The sequence below is a fragment of the Chlorocebus sabaeus genome, chromosome 10, assembly GCF_047675955.1.
Source record: "Chlorocebus sabaeus isolate Y175 chromosome 10, mChlSab1.0.hap1, whole genome shotgun sequence".
Taxonomy (NCBI): Eukaryota; Metazoa; Chordata; class Mammalia; order Primates; family Cercopithecidae; genus Chlorocebus; species Chlorocebus sabaeus.
Genome location: NC_132913.1, coordinates 35,761,280 through 35,785,951, shown reverse-complemented (window position 1 = coordinate 35,785,951; position 24,672 = coordinate 35,761,280). Strand labels below are relative to the sequence as shown.

The 24,672-nt window shown below is 34.6% G+C and overlaps 1 protein-coding gene across 13 annotated transcripts in view; it reads right to left on the bottom strand.

Moving 5' to 3' along the window:
* The window catches only part of MBD5 (methyl-CpG binding domain protein 5), a 505,406-nt gene that overhangs the window by 38,724 nt on the left and 442,010 nt on the right, over positions 1-24,672 (bottom strand). For 12 of the 13 annotated variants that reach the window (XM_073019666.1, XM_073019664.1, XM_073019662.1 and 9 more), the window contains 4 exons: positions 18,105-18,772; positions 14,258-14,360; positions 13,022-13,202; positions 6,420-8,555 (listed from right to left, as the gene is read on the bottom strand). In XM_073019666.1, coding sequence (XP_072875767.1) covers positions 6,420-8,555; positions 13,022-13,202; positions 14,258-14,360; positions 18,105-18,217 — 2,533 coding nt within the window. In that variant the 5' untranslated portion in view covers positions 18,218-18,772. The remainder of the gene's footprint in view (positions 1-6,419; positions 8,556-13,021; positions 13,203-14,257; positions 14,361-18,104; positions 18,773-24,672) is intronic. The other variant, XM_073019665.1, reaches the window with a different exon arrangement.

Sequence of the window (24,672 nt, the reverse complement as noted above, 5' to 3'; positions counted from 1 at the left end):
GTGCACTACAGTACCTAATAGTTAAAACGCTTCATCAGTCTTCCAACTGGAAGTCTTATCTCATTTTGTTTAATGAGCAGAGTAGGCTGAGTTTCTAGATTATGAATATGCTTAGCTTTGTATCCTTTTACTGTACCCTGTTTTACCTGCAGTGCTAAAACAGTGCCTAGCACATCCTAGGTGCTCAACAAATATTTGCTGAATTACCTCATGGATATTCTAAAACAGTATTGAAATCTATTAGTGGGCTTCAAAATCAATTTAGTATGCCCCAACTAGTATATTTTTGATCAATGAAATAGAAAAGAAAATGTAAAGAACATTGCATGGCTAGGTTGGTATTTTGTGGAAGCTCTTTCTGTTAGCTTATATACGTGAGTGCTAGGTAATAATCTGTTTTGTGAGTCATTAAAATCATTTCGGTGGGTCATGGCTGTTATTAAAAAATACCAAATAGAATAAGATAAAATAGAATGGGATAAAAAAACATAAGAAGTTATTACATGTAATAAGTATTTGTTTCATGAAACTTTTTGTTACACATTATAAATGTATGTCTAATGGACTGTAATGTAAGTTAATTTCCTATTGTGGGAAGAATTTTAAAAAGTTGCAAAATACTGCTTTAGGATCAGGCCTCTGAGTTGCTCAACTCTGTAGGAGATGGTCTATGGAGTTGTTCTCCAGGGAGCATATTTATCAGGCTACAGTGAGAAAGGGGTCCCTGTGGAGTTATGCAGCACTGGAGTCCTGCTCTAGTATGTCTGTGATGAATTCTCACTCTTATACCTGTGCCCATGGGTCTTGGATAGATACTCCGGACTTCCCTGGACTAGCTCCAACCCCAGGAATACCTCAGCAACTCCTTCAGACTTCTGTTGTCTAGTTCCACTTTTAATCTGTAAAAAGGTGAGTTGTTACTTCGAATTTGCAAGTAGTATAAGGCTTAGAAATAATTTTTACTTTACTCTTGGCTTGGCTGGCATTAATGTTGTTTGATAGAAGTTCCTAGAAGGTAAGAATTTTATGATTTGTATTATTTAGTACTACATGCATGAAAAAACTAAATCCATTTTGATGACACCACAGGAGTATTTTTTAGCATTATTTTTTTGACTCAAACATTGCAGAATTAACATTACTCCGTAGAATCTGGGTATGTTTTGCAACTGTGTAAATGTTTTTTGGACCACTTGATTTTAGTAATAATAGCTTAGGCATCTTCTAGAGAACTGAAGGATTTCTAGTGGGTTTATAAGTGAGCTCAGTGTATTGTAATGGAATAAAATTCTCCCAATTTGCACACTGGGACAATTTATTTCTTGAAAGGTACAAAACAGATCACTGAATCAGCAAACATCACCACTCTGAGTTCTGTCATCACCTTTGATTACATAGACTCAACGTCTACAGCTGAACATATTTTAACTCCTTTTTTTTAATACAAGGAAACGTTAAACCTGGAATATGTAAAAAAAATAAGTGGGGTAACCCTGATATTAGGAGACCTTTTCAAACAACAAGGCATTGACTATATTAAGAATATCTTACAGCAAAGAATAAATGGCTCATTTTACAAAAATTTACTAAAATAATAGACATGGATTTTTATCACACAATCCAGAATTTAGTATAGTTCTGTTGTTTGGTTAAAAAACAAGTGCAGAGGACAATTTTTAACCTATAAACTTGTGCATCAGATGGGGGATAAAATCTAAGCATTTAAAAATTTGAGTGAAAATACGTTCACTAGCAACTCATGTTTATTCAGTCACAGCCATCAAGGAGGCTCTTCCTCTTTCTTCAGTCTACATTAATCTATGGAACACTGAATTATTTCTATACAAACCTCTCATCTCCTGAGAAGGATACTTTATAGTATAATCCACCTTTGAGCAATTTATCCCTTAATCTTTCTGCCCCTGTAGCTTCATCTAGAAAAAACAGGATGACAACTCCCTTTATTTTCTTCACTGCTATGTTCCAAGAACAAATGAACAAACAGGACATAAAAACCAAACTCATTACTTTGTAGTCTTTTACCCAAAGAGTTCTTTCGTGGTCTCACTATTTCATTGTCTTATACCTACCATATTAATGGCTGTCCTGAGTTTCAATCAAATGTATTTTGTGCTGAAAGAAAACTTACTTTTGCAGTTAAAAAAATATAAGTATATAAATACTCAAGAACACTTATTTATTTGTAGGCTTATTTATATTCTTGTCATGCATATCTTTAAGAGTTAAGGCAAATAAATGTTTGAATTATTTTCTCTTCTGGCACAAACCCATAGTGTGTCCCCTCAGAGAATTAAATTTTCATGTGTTTAAAAGAGCAGATTACTTTTTTTTTTAATTAGGAAAAAATAAGAGAACATAAAAGTCATTTTAAGATGAAAAAAGTTATGTTGTGTTGAATGACTTAATGACTTTATCATACTGGAAGAAGGCAGGGCTGCTAATAAGTATGTTGGCAGAATAATCTAAATCTTTTTAGATTAAACTGCAGGGCAAAGGAAAGGATGGGTCACCGTGTGGATACTAACAGGGCTAAGTCCTCTGCAGGGGCTTGGGTTACTGGCATGTGTTTTTGTTATCTGTTAAGTACGTGTGCAGTAGTCAGAGGACTAAAGAGGCCTGGGCATTTTGAAGTTTGCTAGGCAAGGGTACTTGATTTTGGAGTTTTCCTTAAGCTGTAATATTATAGGACATGTACTATAGCCACTCACATGCTGAAATTCGTCTCTCTTTAAAAATGGTAAGTTGCTTTAAATGTATGCTACTGACGGATTTCCAGAACATACCTGCATTTGGCAGTTTGAGTGTTTGGACTGAGAATTGGGAACTTTGGGGTTTGGATGCCAGATCCAACAGAGATTTGCTTTACAACTTGAGGAATGTCACCAAGTATCCTACTGATCAGTTTCTAAATCTGTTACATGGAAATATTAAACTTTATCTGTAATTTGATATTTAAAAAGCCAGTGGAAATCTGTAAACTTTAAAATGCAAAGTATTTTGAAGCTTTAGTGGAGAGGCAACTTGAAAACACAAAGTAGAATTAATAAAGCCTTGTATATTCATAAGTTTTAGAAATTCTTCCAAGTATTTAATATCTTTTATCGGATTTTGTTACTATCTTTGCCTTCAATTCCCATACTTTAGTTGTATGTTTTAAATGTGCTCCATAGAATTCACATATAGGCCTAAAAATCAATATTTGGATTGTTTTGCATAGGAAAACTCTCTTTAAAAGAAGATTTAAAAATAGATTACCAATGGAACTAAGCATTTTTCAGAGCAAGTTATTATCTTGTTAATGTCTTAATGTAATATTTTTGAACTTTTACTTAGGAGAGTGGAAAAAGGCACTGGATTTAGCAGGAGGTCACCTGAGTTGTGTCTAAGCTCTGTAACCACAGAGTACAGCTGGACCATGTTACCTGCTGGTTTCTTTCATCCTCACTGTGCTACCATGCTTGGGATGACATGATTAGCATCTGCATCTCTTTTAAAGGCCTACTGACACGTCACCTACTAGGAAACCCATTCTAATTTGAGTGAGGTGATAATTCATTAAAAGAAAAGTCACTAAATGTGATTTACTAATAAGGGGCAGTTTTCTTGACATTTTGGGTATTTCTTCTTCTGCACTGACATAAAAATTCTAGTCATTACTTGCTATAATATTGGCAAAAATAACTGACTTTCATCTGAAGTATATCAATAGTTAACAAATGTGGCTTTTAACATGCATTAAGGTGATTTAATTCATTATCTATTGAACATTTTAAAAGATTTTGAAAGGGAACGCAATATTTTTGAGCACTAAATGTTTCAGATGAAGAATTTATGCAGCTGGGAGGAAAATGGATTTTAGAATCAGATGAACCTCAGTTCAAATCCTGAGGTTTTGATACAGAACAGTTACTTTTTTTGAGCCTCAGCCTCCTGATCTGTAAAATTGAACAATAATACTTTATACTTTAGAAAACCGCACAGATTAGAAATAATACAGGGAAATCACCTGGTACATAATAGGTCCTTGATGATAGATAGCTATAGCAACATTTTAAGAATAAAATGTGGTTTTCTTCTAATGTCTTTCTGGTATCACAGGAATACTCAGTAATACTCCTACAGGGATAGCTGTGACTATCATTTACTGTCTCATTCTGAATGCCTACCTTTAAGGCTTAATGGTTATTTGATGAATGAATAAATGTCAGTGTAAATAGATATTTAGGCTAGGCAATTACAGTGATGGTACATTCAGTTGACACAGTTCACTACATGGCAAAAAGAAACATGGCATCAGAGACTGCTTCAATATTTAGCTCATCAAAAGAATTACATTCATTAGTAAATCAATCCGTTTTCATAACCAGCTGCACATCAGACCTATGAATGTTAATTAGTACTTAATTTTATTAGGTTTAACACTTAAAAAATTCATACTTAGATATTTATTAAGCACATACTTCCTGTTAGCTTACACTAGTTGGTCATATCCATATCATTACTAGACATGTATCCTTATCTTTTTTAGCTATTTATATGCTAACATTTTTCTGACACTAATAAATTTTTAACCTATATGCTTTGACACCCCCAGCAGTAACAGTACAGGTCAGATGTTTTACAATGAAACAAACAAACAAAAATGACCAAAACAGTATTAAATAAGTCTAAACTTGACCATCAAAAGAAACAAGAATATAAATAAATGTTGGTCTTTTCCATTATAGATGAATTGAAATACATCAATGAAATACATATACTTTGCACATGAACTTAGACCTGAAATGAAGTAAACTGAGGTAAGGGGTATCAAAATTGTATAATACAATGAGACTAAAAATGTCTCATCAAAATTATTTAAGGTATGCTCAATAAATATGGTGTATTTTAAATAGTTATGAACTCTGTATAACTTTTCTGCTAAATACATAAAATAAAATTTTCATTTGTGTCGAGTTATCTAAAAAGAAATATGATGAGTTAGTGAAAAGTTGGAAGCCCCCATGAGATAAGTATACTGTTAGACACATAAAAAATAAAGTTTCATGAGATTCTTTATACTAAGAATATCAAGAAGGCACTAATAATTTCAAATATCTTCTAAACCATATATATATAAAATATATATATTTAACATAAGAGGTCATTGAATAGTTCTTCATTAAATAGTGACATCAAAACATAACACATAACACAAGATGTGAAGGATGGCAGGTGTAAGTGGCAACACCAGGAAGAAAAATGCTTTTACTATCAGCAACAAAGACATGTGGGTTAGAATGCTTTTCCAGCATGATGGTATTATAACTACACACTAGCTTATTATTTAAAAACTCAGCAGTTTTCTCATTTCCAGTAGCAATCTGGTTTTTATAGCACACTGTTTTCATGGTGAATAATAATGTCTTTACAATCATTTTTTATTTCCTCCTTGTCATTTCTGACAATCATTAGTGTTGAATTTTAAATATTTTTTCTAATGTTTTCATAGTCAAATTTTCTGATGCCTAAGCACCTCTTAGGTGCTTCTGTACAACTTTTATAACAATTTCTGAGGACCCTATTGCACAAAACACAGGTCTTTTTCTAATGTGCCTGCTTTTAAATAAATTTGTTTCCTTAATTAATAGTGGATGAAGAGATACAATAGATTTGGGTTCAAAACCTTAATGTCAATGGTAAAAATGGTTTAGTTCTACAAGAAGATCAAAAAGCAATTTCAAGATTAAAAATTCTGGAAATCAGGTTTTCAAGCCTTTTTTTTATTAGAAAACTTAAATTAGCTTTTTTTTTTTTTGAACGGAGTAGCCAATATCCATTTTTGAGTTTTCTCAAACAAATAATAATAAAGGATAGCAAACTAGGATAAGAAAACACATTAGAAGACAGCTTTCTACTTCGTACAACTTCTAGTTACCTTTTCCTATCCATTCACCTACTTCTGTTCAGCAGCAAGAAAAAAAATCCATTTATTTTTGCCTTTTTGGATTTTCCAAGATAAACTTCATTTACCTGAATACAAACGAAAGCTAGGGAGACGGCTTTTATATTGGCATAGACCAAGGACATGTCTCACGAACCAGGAAACCCTGCCTTGTATGGCTTATTTTGCATTTTGGAGTCCACTGGTTATACAACCAAGTGAAAGTCGAACAATATTCAAAATGACACAGATTGACAACAAATAATGGAAACACATGGAATCCTCTTAGCTGTTACTCTTTCAAATAGACAAATCCCTAGCATTCTGTAAATAACATTATAAATACTAAAGAAATGAAGAGAATTTCACAATGGGGAAAGGATCATTTCTTATCATAATAAATATTTTGGTACAAATTTTTAAAAAAGTAGAAAAGTTTAGTACCTTTGGGTACTTTTTTCTAATAAAACCATACCTGCTTCAGAACTTGTTTGATTATAGCTGCTAACAATGCTGTTTGGTATCACTGGAGTGGAGGACGTTGAAATTCTTGACTGAGGTGGATTGGGATGTAAGGAATTTCCTAAAGCCATGCCCGACTGACTGAGCATCCCACAGTTCCCGCTAGCCTGAATCTGATTTATTAAACCTGCAAGATGGTGGTTGGGGACTGGACTGTTACTGTGAACAAAGTTAGTGTTTGCATTGTGGCAGTGCACGGCTTCCCCTCTTAAAGGTATGTTCTGTGTCAGTGAATTCTGAAGAACACTAGAGTTCATACTGGGATCTGTAAAATGCAGCTGGTTAGCAGAGCAAGGCAAAGCAGTATTTGAGGCCCCACAACCCGGGGTACTATTGCTACTCAAGTGAGAGCTTTGACAACTCATAGACTGTAGTAACTGAGACATTGAACTGATGGGAAATGAACTCTGACCCTGCTTCCTTAGCAAGTCAGGTCCAGGTTTAGGAACTGCAGAACTATCCATTTGAGACTGTCTGAGCAAACTCAACACTGTCGTAGGTGGTTGTTTCCTTTTCCGCAGTGAGTCTTTTTGCTGAGACATCAGCTTATCTCTTAGTGCTGCTCGACCACTTTGCCCTTCACCTGTTGGGAGAAGCATGTTGGCAGTAGGAGGGAACATGGTGTTTAAAGTGCTATGTCCTTCAGTGTTGCCACTGCCGGCAACAGCTCCAGAATTGCTACTGCTGCTACTGTTGTTACCAGCAAGTTTGTTTTGATTTGCTAGCTGTGCTTTGGCTGCTGCTGAGAGTAAACTACTTGCTGGAAAGGAGGCAGCATTGTGCTGGTTCAAGATCTGATTTAAAGGCATTCCCAGCAAACCAGGCTGACTCTTTACAGAACCACTTCCGGCAGATGCAGTAGGAAAAGCTGCACTGCTTGGGGTATTTAGTACATTACTTATTCCAGCAATTAATGGGTTAGGGATATCCTTGTACTGATGATGTCCATCGGACTTGGTAGAAGGGCTTGATGGCATTGATGGCCTTGGGGACCCTATTGTTGACCTTGGTGACCTGGGTGGAACCTTAATACCACTACAAGTGGCCTGGGGTCCTATAGGTGGCATCATGAAATTTCCATGATCTGATGATGTGGAAGATGAGCGTGATCTTTGGGGCGATGCCTCAATCCTTCCAATTCCAGTCCCCATCATGTGCACTGGGGATGTCACTGGAGAAGGGGACAGGGAGGTTGAAGCTGAATGCTGAACTCTTTGTACATGACTCCCATGATTCATGTGGCCAGGTTTTACAGTTGGCAATGGGAGATTACTTGGCAAAGGAACAACAGCAGGAGGCATGCTTACATTCATCATAGGTACCTGAGAGTGGACATTTGAATGGAAACTGGTTGGATTAATGATAACGGGGTTCTGATTCACTGGTTTACTAGGAATAGGGTCAAGAATGCCAAGTGGATCTTTCTCAGATGTTAATGGCTTTTTCTGAAGAGCACAAGAAGGTGGAGGAGGGGGAGGTGGGCCTTGGGGTGGTTTGTGGTGGAACATTGCTCGTGGTATTTCCATATTAGTTGAAAAATTACACATTGGTTTTTTCATTACTGGACTCTTTGTAGTCAAGGTTGGGGAAAGAGGTATATTAGTCCTTCCAGCCATTGCACAGGATGACTGTACAGGAGAACCATGTAGCATTACTGAAGGTGGAGAAAGAGGAGTCCTATTCAGGTGAATAGGACTAGAATTGGGAGCTCCATGAAAACCAGGATTATTTCTTGTGAAAACATCAGGACTTCCAAGTGGGTCAGTCCTTGGAGAGATTGAACCATCTCCATATATCTGGGAACCTGATGACGCTGGGCTAGGCAGGCCTCCATGGCTGCCACGGAATGGAGATTTCTGTCCATGTTCACTGCTGCCCAATCTCTGTCGGGGGTAGACAGGGTGGAGTTCTTGTTGTTGGCTTCCAGGCAGTTCTTGTACATATAGCCTTCCCACGGCATTTGATGATCCAATCATTAACTTGAAAGGATTCTTACATTCAGGCATTACAGAATTTGTAATTCCTTCATGAGACTTATTTCTTACTGATCTTGGAGTTGCTGCCCGAGAAGGTACTACTGGAGTTGCATCTGATGTGAAAGAGAAAAAAAGAATTCTGTTAACAGTCTCAACTCTTTTGTGGGGGAGGGAGGGAAGGAATGGAGTAAATCAGGACGGGAGAGGGAGGAAGGACATCTGGAAATTTGAATCTGTAAATAAAAGCTGTGATTCTATGCAATTAAAAATAGTTCTATATATTAATACTATTTTAAATTTTGATTTAAAAAATGTACATTATTTTCCCTTTGTTGACCAAAGGTGCTCGGTAACTGCTCATTGTGCTTATTTACTTTTTATCTGTTGAGAAAGCATGGGCAGCTAAAGCAATACATAATGACATTAGCCATTCTAATAATATTTAGAATATGCAAAATCGAGACTGGCAGTCCAGATGGAAATGGTGATATTACTATTTTGTTGGATTTAGAATTTTTAAGAATGCAGTTACAATAGAAAATTGTGATCTGTGTGGCATAATATTTTCTTGGGTGATTTAAATGAATTGCCATTTTCACCACAAAATGTTCACCCTTATAAAAAATGTTTCTGTTATCTTACTGCGACCTTCTCAGAACAGGTATAGTAATATTTCTTTACCCCAACATTTTCACTATGAGAGTAAGACTTAATTTCTGTCTAATGGGACTCCAAATCTCTTATAATGGGAGTAATAAGAAGAATAAATGCAGTGATATTGCGAACTAACCCATGCTTAGTTTCACATCATGTTTCTAATGCTGTGATTTCTTTGCCCTTAATTAGTCATTGTTATAAAAACAGCCACAGCCTTTTACCTCAACTTAGGTAAAAGACTGCAATTCTTTCATTAGATAATTGGGCATATTCAGGGTGGTATGGCCACAAACTTCAATTCTTTTATTAGGATAGGTTTCTCATGTAAAATTTAGTTGAAGTGCTAAAACCTTCAGTACTGGGTTCCAATTGCATATTCTCTTTTTACATGAGTGCATTTCTCCTTCCCTGGCTTTTCGGAATCCCTTCAGTTTTTCTGGAGATCAGACAGAATACAGGCAACAAAAGCAAGCAGACTCATCATACAGAATTTTCATTCTATCACATCAGAATTCTAGATTTCAGTTTTTTAGCCCCTTGCGATATCTAACTATTTTATAAAGTTATGCCTTTTAAAATGAAAATGGCAAATAAAATTTGTTTCATATGCCAATTCCCACCAACTGGTGGTAGCTGCTTAGAAAGCTGTGTTGGAAAGGAAGCTGAACTCTAGCTGGGCTCCATGAGAAAATGCCAATGAGTCTGTTACAGGCATAGGAGATGAGAATGGCACCATTCAAACTATACATCTGTCATACCTATTTTGAGACTTATATTAGCAAGTAGAGTTACATTCATCTACAATCATAGGTATGCTTACTTAAATGGATAATTACACATTTAAGATTAAATATATTTATTCTATCTGCTAGACACTATACAGGTCAAATCATATCATAACAATTTCTGAGATAGTGGTTCTCAACCTGGGGTCCACATAAATCTACATAGGGCACATTCAACTAGTAAGAGAATGCAGTGAACATATGTTTTTCTTGGAAAACGTGGACTGTCTCATTTTATCATAGTAGAGGTTCTTTGATAGAATGATTTCTGAATATATGAAAAGTTGAGATCCAATGATATGAGAGAATTACAGTAGGTAAACTCAACTGCAGCTTATTTTCTTGTTAAAAAGAGATTTTTAAAGTTTGCAATTAAAGGAATAAAATGAAAAATATTAATATTTTAGGCACTATGCTTGGCATATAGTGAGAACACTAATATCATTAGCATTATCCTATGACCGACCATGTTCTCTCTAGTGACAAAACAACCTACTTGCATTTTTTCTTGGGTGTCAGTGTATTTATATAATTATCTACAGTTCAGTGATTAAAAATACAGACACTGGAATTTTTATATTCGACTAACAGAGTTTAGATAATAACTGTGGTTCAGAAAAAATTTCTTCAAAACTTAGGGAAAAATAGTTACCATCTTAAAAACAATTGAAATACAAAATAAACAAAAGTAAGGCTGATATTTTGTTACAGAGTTGGCAAGTGGAAATGCTAGGCACCCATCAAGTGCTTTCATGTATATTCAGGTAGACCTTCCATAAGAATAAACAGAAACAGATGCTTATGTATTTAAATAATGGGAGGTGAAAAACTACTAAGTCAGTCTTCTGAACTTTTAATTATTCAAATCTCAACCTTATGATAATATAGTTTAAAATTAGGAAACTAAAATAAATGCTATGTCTGAAGCTGGTAAAAGTAATCAGTCCCATAAAGAGTATCATTTTAAAAGGGAATGGAGGTGTACCTATTATTACCTGTGCTAGTTAAATATTTACCTTTAATTTCAATAATTAAACTTGTATATATAGGTATGACAAAGAAGCCAGATCTAGATTCTGACAGGGTCTTTAGAAAGGCAATAAGCAGACTCTTTAGAAACGGATAAAACTATATGATATAATGTGATGTGAAAGCAACCACAGGTAAGAGTATGTCCATGGTAGTATGCAAAAAAAACAAAAACAAAAACAAAAACAAAAACATAGTTACACCTCTTCACATGAATTCTAAGTGTGAATCTTTAATTACCTGCATGACATGGCAACTGTTTTTCTTTGTATCCAAAGCAATCAGTGATTTGGCCCCAATTTACCTACATCAGTCTAATCTTCTATTCAAGTCAGTTTCTACAACATCCCTTATTATGCTACACTCATTATGGAGAAGGTTTTTCCTATCCGCCTTAGATGTCTAAATCCTACTATTTTCTAAGGCTGGTCCAAATCTGAGTTCTGCCATAAAGCCTTCTCTGATAACTACAGGTTATACTCTTCATCCCTATTTTTCAGAGTTCCGTTGGAAAGTATCAATAATCCCTCATAAACAAATGCTTTGGTGTTTAGCCATATTTTATTCTGAATTAATATTCAAACATTAGATTATAATACTTTGGAGAGTATTCACATTCTATCCCTCAGTCTGAGAAGTTCCTCAGTCCCAAAGTATAAAAAGTGTAATTCCATAGAGTACACATTGATCATAAAGGGAAAAGGGTACTTCAATAATGGGAAAATCAAATGGACATAGTTTTAACTAAGCAATCAAACTTAATGTTATCAAAATGGGATAAACCGACATTATGTGTCTACTGATGAGGAGCTAACATCGTCTATACAGTATTTCTAGCAAAATGTGTTTAGCCTGAACATAAATATGAGGAAAATCCAAACTGAGGAACATTGTGCAAAGTTGGCCTAGACTCTTCAAAAAATTCAATGTCACGAAAAATTGAAAAAGACTTGTTAATTGATATAAAGACATGTAACCACTAAATGCTGTGTACAATCTTTGATTGCATTATAAATCTTTAAAAAGACTGACTTCTTTTTTTTTTTTTTTTTAATCGAGACAGTTTTGCTCTATCACCCAGGTTGGAGCACAGTGGTGTGATCATGGCTCACTGCAGCCTCCAACTTCTGGGCTCAAGTGATCTCCCACCTCAGCCTTCCGAGTAGCTAAGACTAAAGGTGTGAGCCACCACCATGCCTGGCTAGTTTTTTTTTTTTTTTTTTTTTCCTTTTTAAATTATTTTAGAAACAGGTCTTGCTGTGTTCCCTAGACTGGTCTCAAACTCCTAGCCTCAAGCGATCCTCTCACTTCAGCCTCCCAAAATGCTGAGATTACAGGCATGAGCTACTGCACCTGGTCAAGACTGAATTTCTATGAAACTATGAGAGACACTGTTAGGACAATTGGAGAAATCTGAATATAGATTGCATGTTAGATAATAATATTATATCAGTGTTAAATTTCCTGAATGTGAGCTTTAAATTGTGTTTACGTAGGAGTGTGCCCTTGTACTCTGAAATATTTAGGGTTGAATTGTCACAATAACTGCAACTTCTGCAACAAAATGTAAGTTTAGATGAAGGATACTCCACGAACTATTCTTGCAACTTTTCTGCAGCTTTGAAATCTTTAAAAAAGCAAGCCCCCACGCATGCGCGTATGTGGCGGTGGGGATATAAAACGTTTTCAGCAAGGTGATTTCTGTTTAGTAGGTGTTTGACAAATAACTAAAAGAATAACACTGCCTTTGGGGACGTGATACCACACATTCCAATCCACCCCCGGGAAAAAGGCTACATTTATTTCTTAAAAACCAAGGGAAGATTTGTTAGCTCAGCTTTACACACTTGCAGAGCATTTGTATGTACTAATTAGTGTTTATTCTGCCTGTTTAACTGAATGCTCTGGATAAGAAATTTTGGGAAATAACCTCACTGTATTTTTTCAGAAGTAGTTTGCTATTTGTAATAAAATGATAGAACATACAGAATTTTGAAAGCATTGTGCATGCTTGAAAAGTAGAATGAGAAAATGCTTGGCAAAATGATTTCTAGCAACTCCTTCCCTAGGGAGAGGAGAATTCCTGAACCTTTCGCCATATTACATACTTGTTCCTCCTCCAGGACTGGTGAGCACCAGAGAAGGATGTGGGGCTTCCATGCTTTTATGAAGTGTGGCCACTGCAATGATTTTTCTTTTATGTATGCATAGCTTTGTGACATCTTCATCTGCCTTAACATCTTCTGCAGTTCTCTGTTTCACAGCAGCTCCAGGATCAAAATTAAACACCTGGAAAAAGCACAGCCTTTGTTTAGAATATGTCTGTAAAAACATTTAATAAAAAGATCCCTTTGTTTAAAAAAAAGTTGTGCATAGATTAAGCCATAAATCTGAATAAAACTTTCTCAAGTTTTTAAGAAAGGCAACTTTATATAACTTAGTAAGTACTTCTGCTGAACTCAAGCTTTTAGTGGCAAAGTAAATAATGAATATTATCCTAATTCTAAGACAGCCAAGATAAACATATGAAAAGGTATAATATCTGATAATGTTCTAAATTTTAGATACCTCCTGATGTTCTAACAGTGTAAAAACAGATGAAATACACTTAAAAAAGACAAAACAAAAAGCTATGATATTTCTACATTTAACTTTTTCCTTGGCTTCATTTTATTACTATGTTAATATTATCCTGTCACTGATTTTGAAAATCTATTACTTGTTTTTTAAAAAATTTATTTATTATGTAAATCCTTTTCTTTGAATGTGGTGACACACAAATGAAAAGGAAAAATTGTCTAAACTTTACTTTTAAAATTAGCATTATAATAGACATTCACAAAATAATGACCTATTTCTATAGCAAATAATATTTTACCATTTTACATGATTTTACTTTTCACCTTACAAATTAGTAAAACAGTTTCATATTTTGGCTATGAGGGTTCAGTTTTGTGATTCTGAGAATATATGTGGCAGATTTATCAATGCCAGTGCTAACAATAACACTGCAGATTTGAGTAGTTACAGTAATGAAAGAAAATATTGCACTATTAAATGCTGAGCAATATTAGATATAGCTCTAATGAAAAGATACAAAGGTGGTTTTAATGAAATATTTAATAGGAATATAGATTTGACATCTTTGAAAATGACTCTCAGACATGAATTATTTTCCACAATTTTTAAGTATTCCAAAATGCATGCAAAATATGATAATTAGATAAAGAATTAAAATGTATGATTGGAGAAGTAATAAGAAATAAAATGCAAAATGAGAAAGACAAATGTATAAAATACCTAAAAAATAAAATACTGCTGTAGATCTATTGTGAAACGGTTACCTTAGGAAGAATAAGAGGACATTCCAAGCCACACTTGCATGTTCCATCGGTAAGCAGGTATGTTTTAACCTGCTCCAAGCAAGATAACAAAGACCCACTGGGACTGTAAAAATAGTTTAAAAAACATCAGGAAATAATTTTGACTACACATATTATATGAAAAAAGGCATAATTTATAGTCTTACTGTCCTTTATGGGATATTTTCCCACTAGGGAAAAGCATTTTCTTTGTCAATATTATGTTAGCTACTAAATTATAGCCTTTAACACTATTGTGCTTTCTTTTGAACCAAAATATTTCTCAGAAAAATACAGATCTCCATAGAAAATTAAATAAAAGTATTTTGAAAACCAAGAGTAGACTAAAGGTGGTAAAAATGCTATTCTTAAGGACAGAAGCAGACAAGAAAGGAACAAAGAAAAAGAAAACTACATAAAAGCAACAACTCTCATTTTAAACTAGAATATCTACTTTTAAAGCTCTTTGAGGAAAAACTGAAATTTAGAAACATACTGAGGTTCGAACCAGAAAGTTGGCAAGTCCACAAAAGTCGGAGTGAACAAGTCCCTGTTTATCTTGGAATCTAGAACCAAGTTGTCCCTATGTAAAAACAGGTTTCTTTTTTCTCCCCCTCACCCGTGTGTTTCTTTAAAGATATAATAGATCAGTTATATCTGAAGATACACTGAAGAGTCAAACTCTACAGAGAGAGAGACAGAGAGAGAGAAAGAGAGAGAGAGAGAGAGAGAGAGAGAGAGAGAGAGAGAGAGAGAAATTAAGCAGAGTTGACAAAAGATAGGAAACTTGAGGAAATAGGGTTTTAGGCAGCAGAAAGTTGCCTTGCAGGTCTCTGGGCTAGTAATTGTGTAGGTGCTTCAATGTTACTAAGTTTCAGATCACAAAAGTCAGTAAGATATGTGAATACTCATCAATACAGACTAGATACTAATTCAAATGACAAGAGATGTCTCTGATTTTTATTTACAATGGGAGTTATATTTCATGTGAGATGGACAATCTGCATTTTAGGGCTATATTAACATGTCAATGTTTTAAATTAAATACATATTATGCTTTGAAATTATATACTTTTCACTTGAGAATACCTTTCATTTATGACTATTTACCAAACTTTCACTTAAGCCCTCTGATCAAGTTCATCCAAAAACAATAATCTCCATTTCATATACAAAACATTACAATACTGGACACAGATTATTCTCTCTCTACAAAAACACAAGTAGTATTTTTTTAAATCTATAAGTGAACCAGCTTTAAAATGCAATTCATATTTTATTTATGGACAGTTATGAAAGTAATTTCAGCATGTAGCAAATCTAAACAAAAATCCTCAACTTTGTCAAATTACTCATTTACTTAGGCTAATTTTTTTCAGGTGATATGCAGAGAATTCTCATTTTAGTGACGAGTTCAACCACAGCAGGGAAGGGCAAAAAGATATTTTTGCAGGTGTGGTGATTTCAATAAAATTAAATCAGGCCAAGCGCAGTGGCTCACGCCTATTACTCCAGCACTTTGGGAGGCTGAGGCAGGCGGATCCCTTGAGGTCAGGAATTTGAGACCAGCCTGGCCAACATGGTGAAAACCCATCTCTACTAAAAATACAAGCATTAGCCAGGCATGGTAGTGCGTGCTTGTAATTCCAGCTACTCGCGAGGCTGAGGCACGAGAAATGTTTGAACCCAGGAGGCGGAGGTTGTAGTGAGCCAAGATGCACCACTACACTCCAGCCTGGGCGACAGTGTGAGACTGTCTCAAAAACAACAAGAAAAAAAGTATAATATCTTGTTGAATTTTCATGTGAAGCATTCATGAATTTGGTGAAAAGGAACTGTCCGACATTTTAACTTAGAAGAAAGTACATGGACTGAATCCTAGAGGAATTTAATTGTAAAATTAAACCTGAAGACAAGAATTCCTTAATTCTATTAAAGTACTCCAGATGCTTTAAAAACATTTCCTCTCAACAAGTCAGCTGGGTTCTTTCTTTCAGTTGTATCTCTTTAATTAATTTCTCAGAGTAATAATTAATGGAAAAAAATAGTTAAAAAACTTACAGCATAGATAAAGCTTAGAAGATTGGAAGCAGGTGGAAAATTTAATGTGTAGCCTCAATGCCACGCTGAGGCAGGAGCAGCTGGAGACTAACCTAAAAATTATGAGCAAACTGCACATTGAGCAGGGAGCTATAGAAGGAGCTATACATGTTCAAGTAGTAATTTAGTTATACACAAACAAATTAAATCTATACTGGTTAATTTAATTTGAGAGTGTTTTACCTAATCTAGGAAAGTTTGTTTCCAAAATAATTATCAGTATACAGATTTTAAGTTGAAGAACCCATACTAACAAGGATATCAGATAGTATAAAGTCTAGTCAGACTTGGAAAATCATGAACATGATAACTGACAGTTTCTTAGACTTTAACTTGGTTTTTGACTCCTAGACTTAATTTGGTTTTTGCTTGCAGAAATTGAAAAAGCTCATTTATCTTTCATAGGAATAAAAATGAAGTGAAAAAAATTATCCAGATTTTAGAGTCTTTTGTTCTATGCTGAATATACATTTGCTCTTTACAAACTAGAGCAAACATAAGTATAAACGTATAACACAGATAACTTGCTATATTATATTTATAACAAAGTATTTCTGGTAGTTTGTTAACAGCACTGGCAATAGAAACTCTGAAGAAGTTATCTCATGTGTGTTTGTTCATCTTATCTACCATGGGATGAGCTTCATATTCTCTGCTTTCTTATCCCTTCACCCCAATAAATATGGATCACATCTTTAATATTATACAAATAAAATTTATGTGACAAAATGCTTTTAATTGGCAACTAGATTTACCTCAAGAAATGCCTTACACACAACAAGCAAACAAATTCAAGACAGAATCTGAACTGACTTTCTGAGTTATTATGCCATAAAATAGTCTGTGTTTACATAACCAAAAATATCTCATTTCTATAAATACATTCTTGCTGGACTGGCAAATTCTGTTGAAGCTACGATATAAATAGTCACACTGAAAGTAATAGCATCCATTTAATAATGGAATGTGACACCTTTTAAAAAGTTATAGTCTGTTTCTGAAAGTTTTTCATTACTTCACAAAGAAAGATTTATGGTATCTTCTTTCATACACTTACAGAAAAACTATGAAGTAGGGAACTTAGATGTCAACTATTTAGTAAGTAAGACTAAAACTTCTTTTTAACAGTTTAATCATTCCATTCAACTTGTTCTACAAGAGATGTATAGCACTGACATTGAAAAGAGTAGGCATTTTATTTGTATGACTATTTACTTGTAAGATGCAGAGCCTTCTCCATGACTTTTTCACTTTTACTATTACGTGCAAGGAAATAGATTAAAGACTATACAGAAAAAAAGAAATGTATTTTTAGTTAACAGAAGGCATTAAGAAGTCTAATAACTGAAACTTTCTATGGATAAAAATTCAATTTTATCAAAAAAGCCAGCTGACATACTCTGAAGGACAGAGTAATTCAAGTCAAGTGATATTTCAAGTATTTTACATTCTCCTGTGAATGTGGTAATGATGATTGCATGTTTCTTTTAGAAATCATCATATTTTTCTTTATTCTTGTTACAGAGATAAGCAGAACGACACCTTACATAAACAAGTAATGCACAAAAATTCTCTGGAAATCTAAGGTAATTAAAAACTCTCATATGTTTCTAGCACAAAGGTCACTTATTCACATTTATATGAGGAGCCATCAGTCACCATGTTTGGTTCTCTCCTTAGTCTTTGGAGTGCAACTTTGCAGGTACCACAGGTAATAATAAGAACTTACCTGACATAAAGCACTCCATTTTGATCCACACGACGCTGCCAACCCACAGGAACTTGTATAGCTGGAAGACCTCCTTCCTTGTCCCCTCCGTCACACTCTTTGCCTCCATTCATTTTCTGTGTCTGCTAGGGACTCTCCAAAGATATCAGCAATAAGATGATATCCTCATATTACAGAGCATGATGGCCTTCAACAGTGGGCCAGTGCAGCACGGTTTTTCCCAGACTGTACAAAACTCATTGGGAAGCTTCAGCTCAGTTTGGAACCAAGTCCTTGAAATCTGCCATTGTGAAAAAAATCAGCTTCCCATTATAATCTACATTAAATAACCAATATTTAATTCCTAAGGATGGTCTACATGGGTAAAAATGAGTGCTTCTGACTAAGGAAAATCATAATTCACCAATGCTGGTACCTGTGTGAACTGGGGTGGGGAGTGTAAAGTTTTTAGTTCAACATTTGTCTTGAACCTTGATGTCGTACTAAAACAATCTCTATTGTTTAGAAACTGGTCTCATTTTTACAGTGTGAGTTGGTTAATATTTCCAGGTACCCGCCTTTATAGGCCACATTCTTTAAACTTTCTCTTTATCTTCCAATCTGAATCCAAGGTGTTGCAGGTTGGTTCATCTGATGTTTTCATGACTTCAAAATTCCAATAATGTAGCCTGAAACATATGTAAATATGTGAACTTGTATATTTAATGTTGAAAACTGAGACGCTTTACAATTTTAAAATAGAATAAACTATGAAGTGTACCCAATGACGTTGATGTCCTTTGCTATCAAAATCATATGTCAAATTCAAGTTGTTTCCTTCTTCCAACTTAGTCCACTTACTCCAATTAAACCAATTTACTTGCTCTTCAGCATATTCAACTTTCTAATTACTGGAGACAGACCCGTAATTATGGCATTACATATACACATACACTCAAATATACAAACGTACACATAAGGCCTCCTTCTAACTTGACATAAAAATATATCCATCACTTCTTATGACCTGTAAACTACAGAGTTGTGTGTTAATCTAATCATAGTTTAATAACTTCTTAATATTATATAACCATTTGATTCAGTTTTCTTTTCTAATCATTATACGGTTTTTGTCTAGAAAAGAAAATGTTTATTTTTTTTTAAAATAAAAAGTTAGAAGGAAATAAATTTATAGTACTTTTCCAAATATAAGAGGCGGTTTCCCTCCAATATTACTGAACATGAGTGGAATCTGCTTTATAGTCAAGAGTTTACAAAATTCCTTATATTATGGGGTGCTCTTTTAATTCCCTTATTCAGTTACGAGGTGCTATTTGAGGAGGACATACTAGCTTGAAACTGTCATAATCAATGATAGTGTGGAATGCTTATAAAGCTTATCTTGATTGAGCTATTAAATAAAAAATCATGGCAAGTAAATTTTTAGAAGATTTAGTACCCAGTCTTGTGGAGAATGCAACTTCATAGTTGTTAGTATTATTTGTTTTTGTAAAGAAGCCTTTTTATGACCAATTTAATATACTGTATATAGTTACATTGTGGGATTCATGAAACTACACTAAAGAATGGATGAAAAACAATTATCATACTGTTGAATGAATGGGACTTTTGGTTTGTGATAAATATTTCAGTGGCAGCATTGTCCACAGATTCAAAAAGTACTATTATTTCAAAAAATTTAAATGGAAGTGAAGATACACTCTGAAAAACTGTGTTAAATGACTTGAGATTCATATGAAAGTATTAAATTAAAATCATTTCAAAACATGTAAGTGAAAAAGCTAATGTATTATTTTAGACAACATGCATTTCAAATAAGCATGTATAACTTAAGCAAGTAACAAATTAAGCACTGTAAATAGACACATAACTACTTAACTACATTCCTAAAAGTCTGTGTATTTAAGTTGGCCCAAACCCTTGTTTTGGATTTCTCCTTAGGAAAGCAGGAGACCATCTTGTGGTAAAGGCCATCATATATTCAGGTATATTGATATATAAAAGGCATCATATATTCAAGTATATGCCTTATTTGCAGCCTTGACTCTGAGGCAGGTTAAGAGTGTTGTAATGAAGCATCTACTCACAACTGAAAGCAAGGAACTGTGGGTATGGACGTGGCAAACACTGGCAGGCAATGGGGAAAATATCAAAAATTTACTGGGAAAACTTTTGGAGTATAAAGAAAAGTACCAAGTAGTAGCAGTCCCAATAGGGTCTCAAGCTGGTAATTTGCATCACTGGCCCCAGTCCACTGTGCTATGCTTCTCACAGAAATGTCCTACCTGCAGGCATAACATCTTACACTTACTATACCTTTGACCATGACTCCTGCTGTTCATGTCTGTGTTTATTCACATTTCATTCAACAGTTACTGAGTAGCTAATATATGTGCTAGGTACTATGCTAGGTGCTGGGAGTACAAAGATGGTAAGTACTGTGGTCTGAATGTCTGTATTCCCCCCAGAATCCACAGGTTGAAATCCTAACCCCCAAGGTGATGGTATTAGGAGATAGAGCCTTTGGGAGATGATTAGGTCATGGGGGCAGAGCCATCATGAATGGCATTAGGCCATAAAGAGCTCTCTTCCAACATGTGAGTTTACAGCAAAAAGACCATATGCACCAGAAAGTAGTCCCTTACCAGACACTGGATCTGCCAGTGCCTTAATCTTGCCAGCTTCCAGAATTATGATACAAAAGTTTAGGTTGTTTATAAGCCATCTAGTTTACGGTGTTTTGTTATAGCAGCCTGAATTAAGACGGTAAAATACTATTTATCCAAAGCCCAGTGTAATATTTGGCTCTCATGAGCTACTCAATGTGGAAGAACAGAAAGGAAAGAGGACGGGAGGGATGAGGATGGGTCAATCCCTGTTCACAAGGAGTTTGTGGCCTCATGGAATTTCTAGTGCTTGTGAAAGTGGTATGAACTTTGTGCCATCCTGGACCCCTAGTTTTGTCAAAGAGCAACAGACTCTGATGACCAAACTTGTTTTTTTATAGTCTCTTTTCATGCCTGTTTTAGTACCTTGCTTTTCCAAAGAAATCTCTTCAGTGGTCTCATCATTACACTGGGCCCATTCCCATTTTCCCTACTTTTCAGCTTTCTGTTTGATACTTTTTTTCTTCCTGCCTGCTCTTAAATGTGGCTCTAACTTCCCTGAGACTGGCTGGCTCACTCCATTAAGTAATCTGTGGATCTGCCAGATAACAACATTGCAGTGATTGCTGCCAAATGCTTCCCTCACATTTCAGTAATCAAAAATACCAATATCTGATGGCTGGGTTTTGCTTAAACCAGCAGTTCTCTAACATGGTTCTGGGACAAACATCATTATTGCCAGTAACACCAGGGAACTTGTCAAAAATGCAAATTCACAGGCCCAATCTCAGACTTAATGAATCAGAAACTCTGGGGACAATCTATTTTTTAGTAAACCCTCTAGGTTCTTGTTCTGATGTCTGTTCAAAGTTTGATGCCTGATCAAGACTGACACCCTAATCCGTCTGCCTCTCTTCCCAAGAAAAGGCTGGTTTCACAGCTTTACATCTTGCAGGCAGCCAGCCCTCTAATTTCTTTTGTTCAGGGTTTGGGGATGGGGTATGGGAGGATCAACCCTTTTTTGCTGCTACTTCAGCCTTCCAGAGGCAACACAATTGTAAGGGTCTTAGGAAGCCCTCATAGCAAAAATCCAATATAGTTGTCATTTATCTGTTAAGTGGCATTTTTTTTTCCTCAACATTTATCTTGTGAATTTGGAAAATACAGAGAAGTTTGAAGATGAAAATAAATACTGAACTGTAATCTCACTGCTGAATAATAACCATGGAAAATACAAAAAAACTATAAAACTCCAATTAAAGAAATAGAAGAGGATACAAACAAATGGAAAGCTATTCCATGCTCATAGATTAGAAGAATTAATATTGCTAAAATGACAATGCTACCCTAAGCAATCTACAGATTCAGTGCAATCTGTATCAAATACCAATGACATTCTTCACAGAAACAAAAAAATCCTAAATGTCTGTGGAACCATTGATATGCTTTTTTCAATCATTTGTTTTTAGAAAGTTTTAAAAGCTTACATAAAAAATAAGTTTAGTAAACAACAACGTCCACTACTCTAAATTTACAATGTAAACATTTTGTCATTTTTGCTTATTTTAAAACATAAGATGAAAACATTACAGATGAAGTTAAATACTACCCCCACCCCCATCCCATTTTCCTTTTCAGCCCAATCCCCTCCCTTCTACCCCAGAAGCAACCAGTATTATGATTCTTGTCTGTATCCTTTCAGGTCATGTTTTAATATGTTTGTTTCCTATATATGTATACATAAACAATATTTTACTGTTATATGTATTTTGAAATTTTATATAAATACTGGTATATGGTACATATAATTCTGTAACTTGCTTTTCTAAAATTCAACATGTTTTGAGAGCCATCTCTATTGAGGTATATAGATTTATCTCTGTTGCAGATACAGGATTCCAATTCATGAATTTTTAACCTCAAAATTGTATTCTATCATATGATTATACAACTATTCATCTATTGGTAAATAATCATGTTAATGGATCTGCACATTTTCAACTTTACAGATATTGCCAAATTGTTCTCTGAAGCAGTTGTACTGATTCCAAATATTTTCTATGTGTAAATGTGTGTCTTTTAAATATTGAATCATTACCACTTTTTTTTCTTCCTGGGCACTTTACTATGACGTTAAACACTTTTCCAAAACATGATCTTTAATTATTGGGTATAACTTTGTCATAAATATATATATATAATTTCTTTACTAATTTTCCTTTGGTGGACATAGATTTTTCTCCCAAATTTTCACAATGACAAATAAATCTGATAAAAATATTCCTGTACATATATCTACGCCCATCTTGATAACTCATTTAAAATTATTTGATAACATAGAATTGCATAATTCTAGGGTCCTTATACTTCTTAAAGTGCCAGGAGGGTAGAACTAGGAAATCATTTCAGGCCATGTTTCTTAAACTTTTGAAACTGAAGCATATCTTCTTTTGCTAAATATTAAAATCGATTCTACTTGCTTTCATGATTCTGATAACTTCACCTTCTATATAGACTCATCCAAGATGTAGTCAGGCTTTACTTTTATAATTTTATAATTATAATATTATGAAAACTAAAGCTTCTCCTGTTTTCCAAATTTAACACTTTAATATTACTATGCTTTTAGAAGTATCTATTTCACAGCATCTTGCCTCACCTCTCCAAAGACCCACCTTGCTTATATGGTTTCATTTAAGCCCAATAAGCATAGGTCAAAACATAAAAGATTTTGTGATATGAAGGTACCTCCATCTTACTAAGACTCAGGACCCACAATAGGTCTTATACTTAGGACTTAATTTATATTTATTTCACAAACAGTTCTGTAGCAATAATAATGAGATGCAAAATTGTGTGCATGTGTGTGTGTGTGCATGTGTGTATGTTCTGAGGGACATACCTGCCACGATTCCACCAATGTTTTCAGTTTCCTGATTCCTATAATAAATTAGTCTCTGGAAATGGCTTTTGGTGGAATGAATTTTAGCAACTGGATTTTCTTCTTTACATTGGCTTCTTCTAACCATTCAGCATTCAAATTAGACATCATCTCCTCAAAAAGACCATAATGTAAACTCTAGAGGTACTCTCTCACACTTTGTTAATTCACTGATACTTTTATCTGATGATGATTATTATTGCTTATCATTTATTTGTGTGTTTATTGACTAGCTCTCCCCATTGGAATGTAAACAGTCTAACAGCAGGACCTTGTCATATTCCCAGTTCCTGGTATAATCCCTAGCATACAGTAGGTGCTTAAATACTTCTGAAAGACTGTGCATATTCTAATTAGTCAATATAATTTTACATTCTGATTTTTTACCATGTAGGCTTATAAAATTTTAGCAACACATGTGTCTGAAATGAAACAGGTTTTTAAAAGAAGCCAATGACTATGCATGTTGATAAAACAGCAAAAGAGCATTTTGCTCTAGATTTTTCCCTGATGATCTCCCAATCTTTGATGATTTCTGTGTTGAAAAAGTGTGATAGGGCATCTAAGAAAATTAATATGCTAACTTTAAATTTTATTTATAAAGTTAATCACAGTTTTATTTACTAAGTGGTTTACAGACACATTTTAATTGGATTAATAAAGGAATCCCTAAAATAAATAAATGCAGCAAAATAAAAATTAAACTTATGTTTCAACAGGATGCTAATTAATGGAACAGACCTTTTTTTTTCTCATTTTGCTTTACTGACATTATTGTTAACCTAAGAATAAACTCACTACTTTATGAAGTGTTGAATGGGTATTTTATTTTACTTTAATTTTTTGGAGACAAGGTCTTGCTCTGTTGCCCAGGCTGTAGGGCAATGGCACAATTACGGCTCACTGCAGCTTTGACTTCCTGAGCTCAAGCTATCCTCCTCCCTCAGCCTCCTGTATAGGTGGGATCACAGGTGCCCAAACCAGGCCTGGCTAATTTTTTGATTTTTTTCGTGGAGATGGG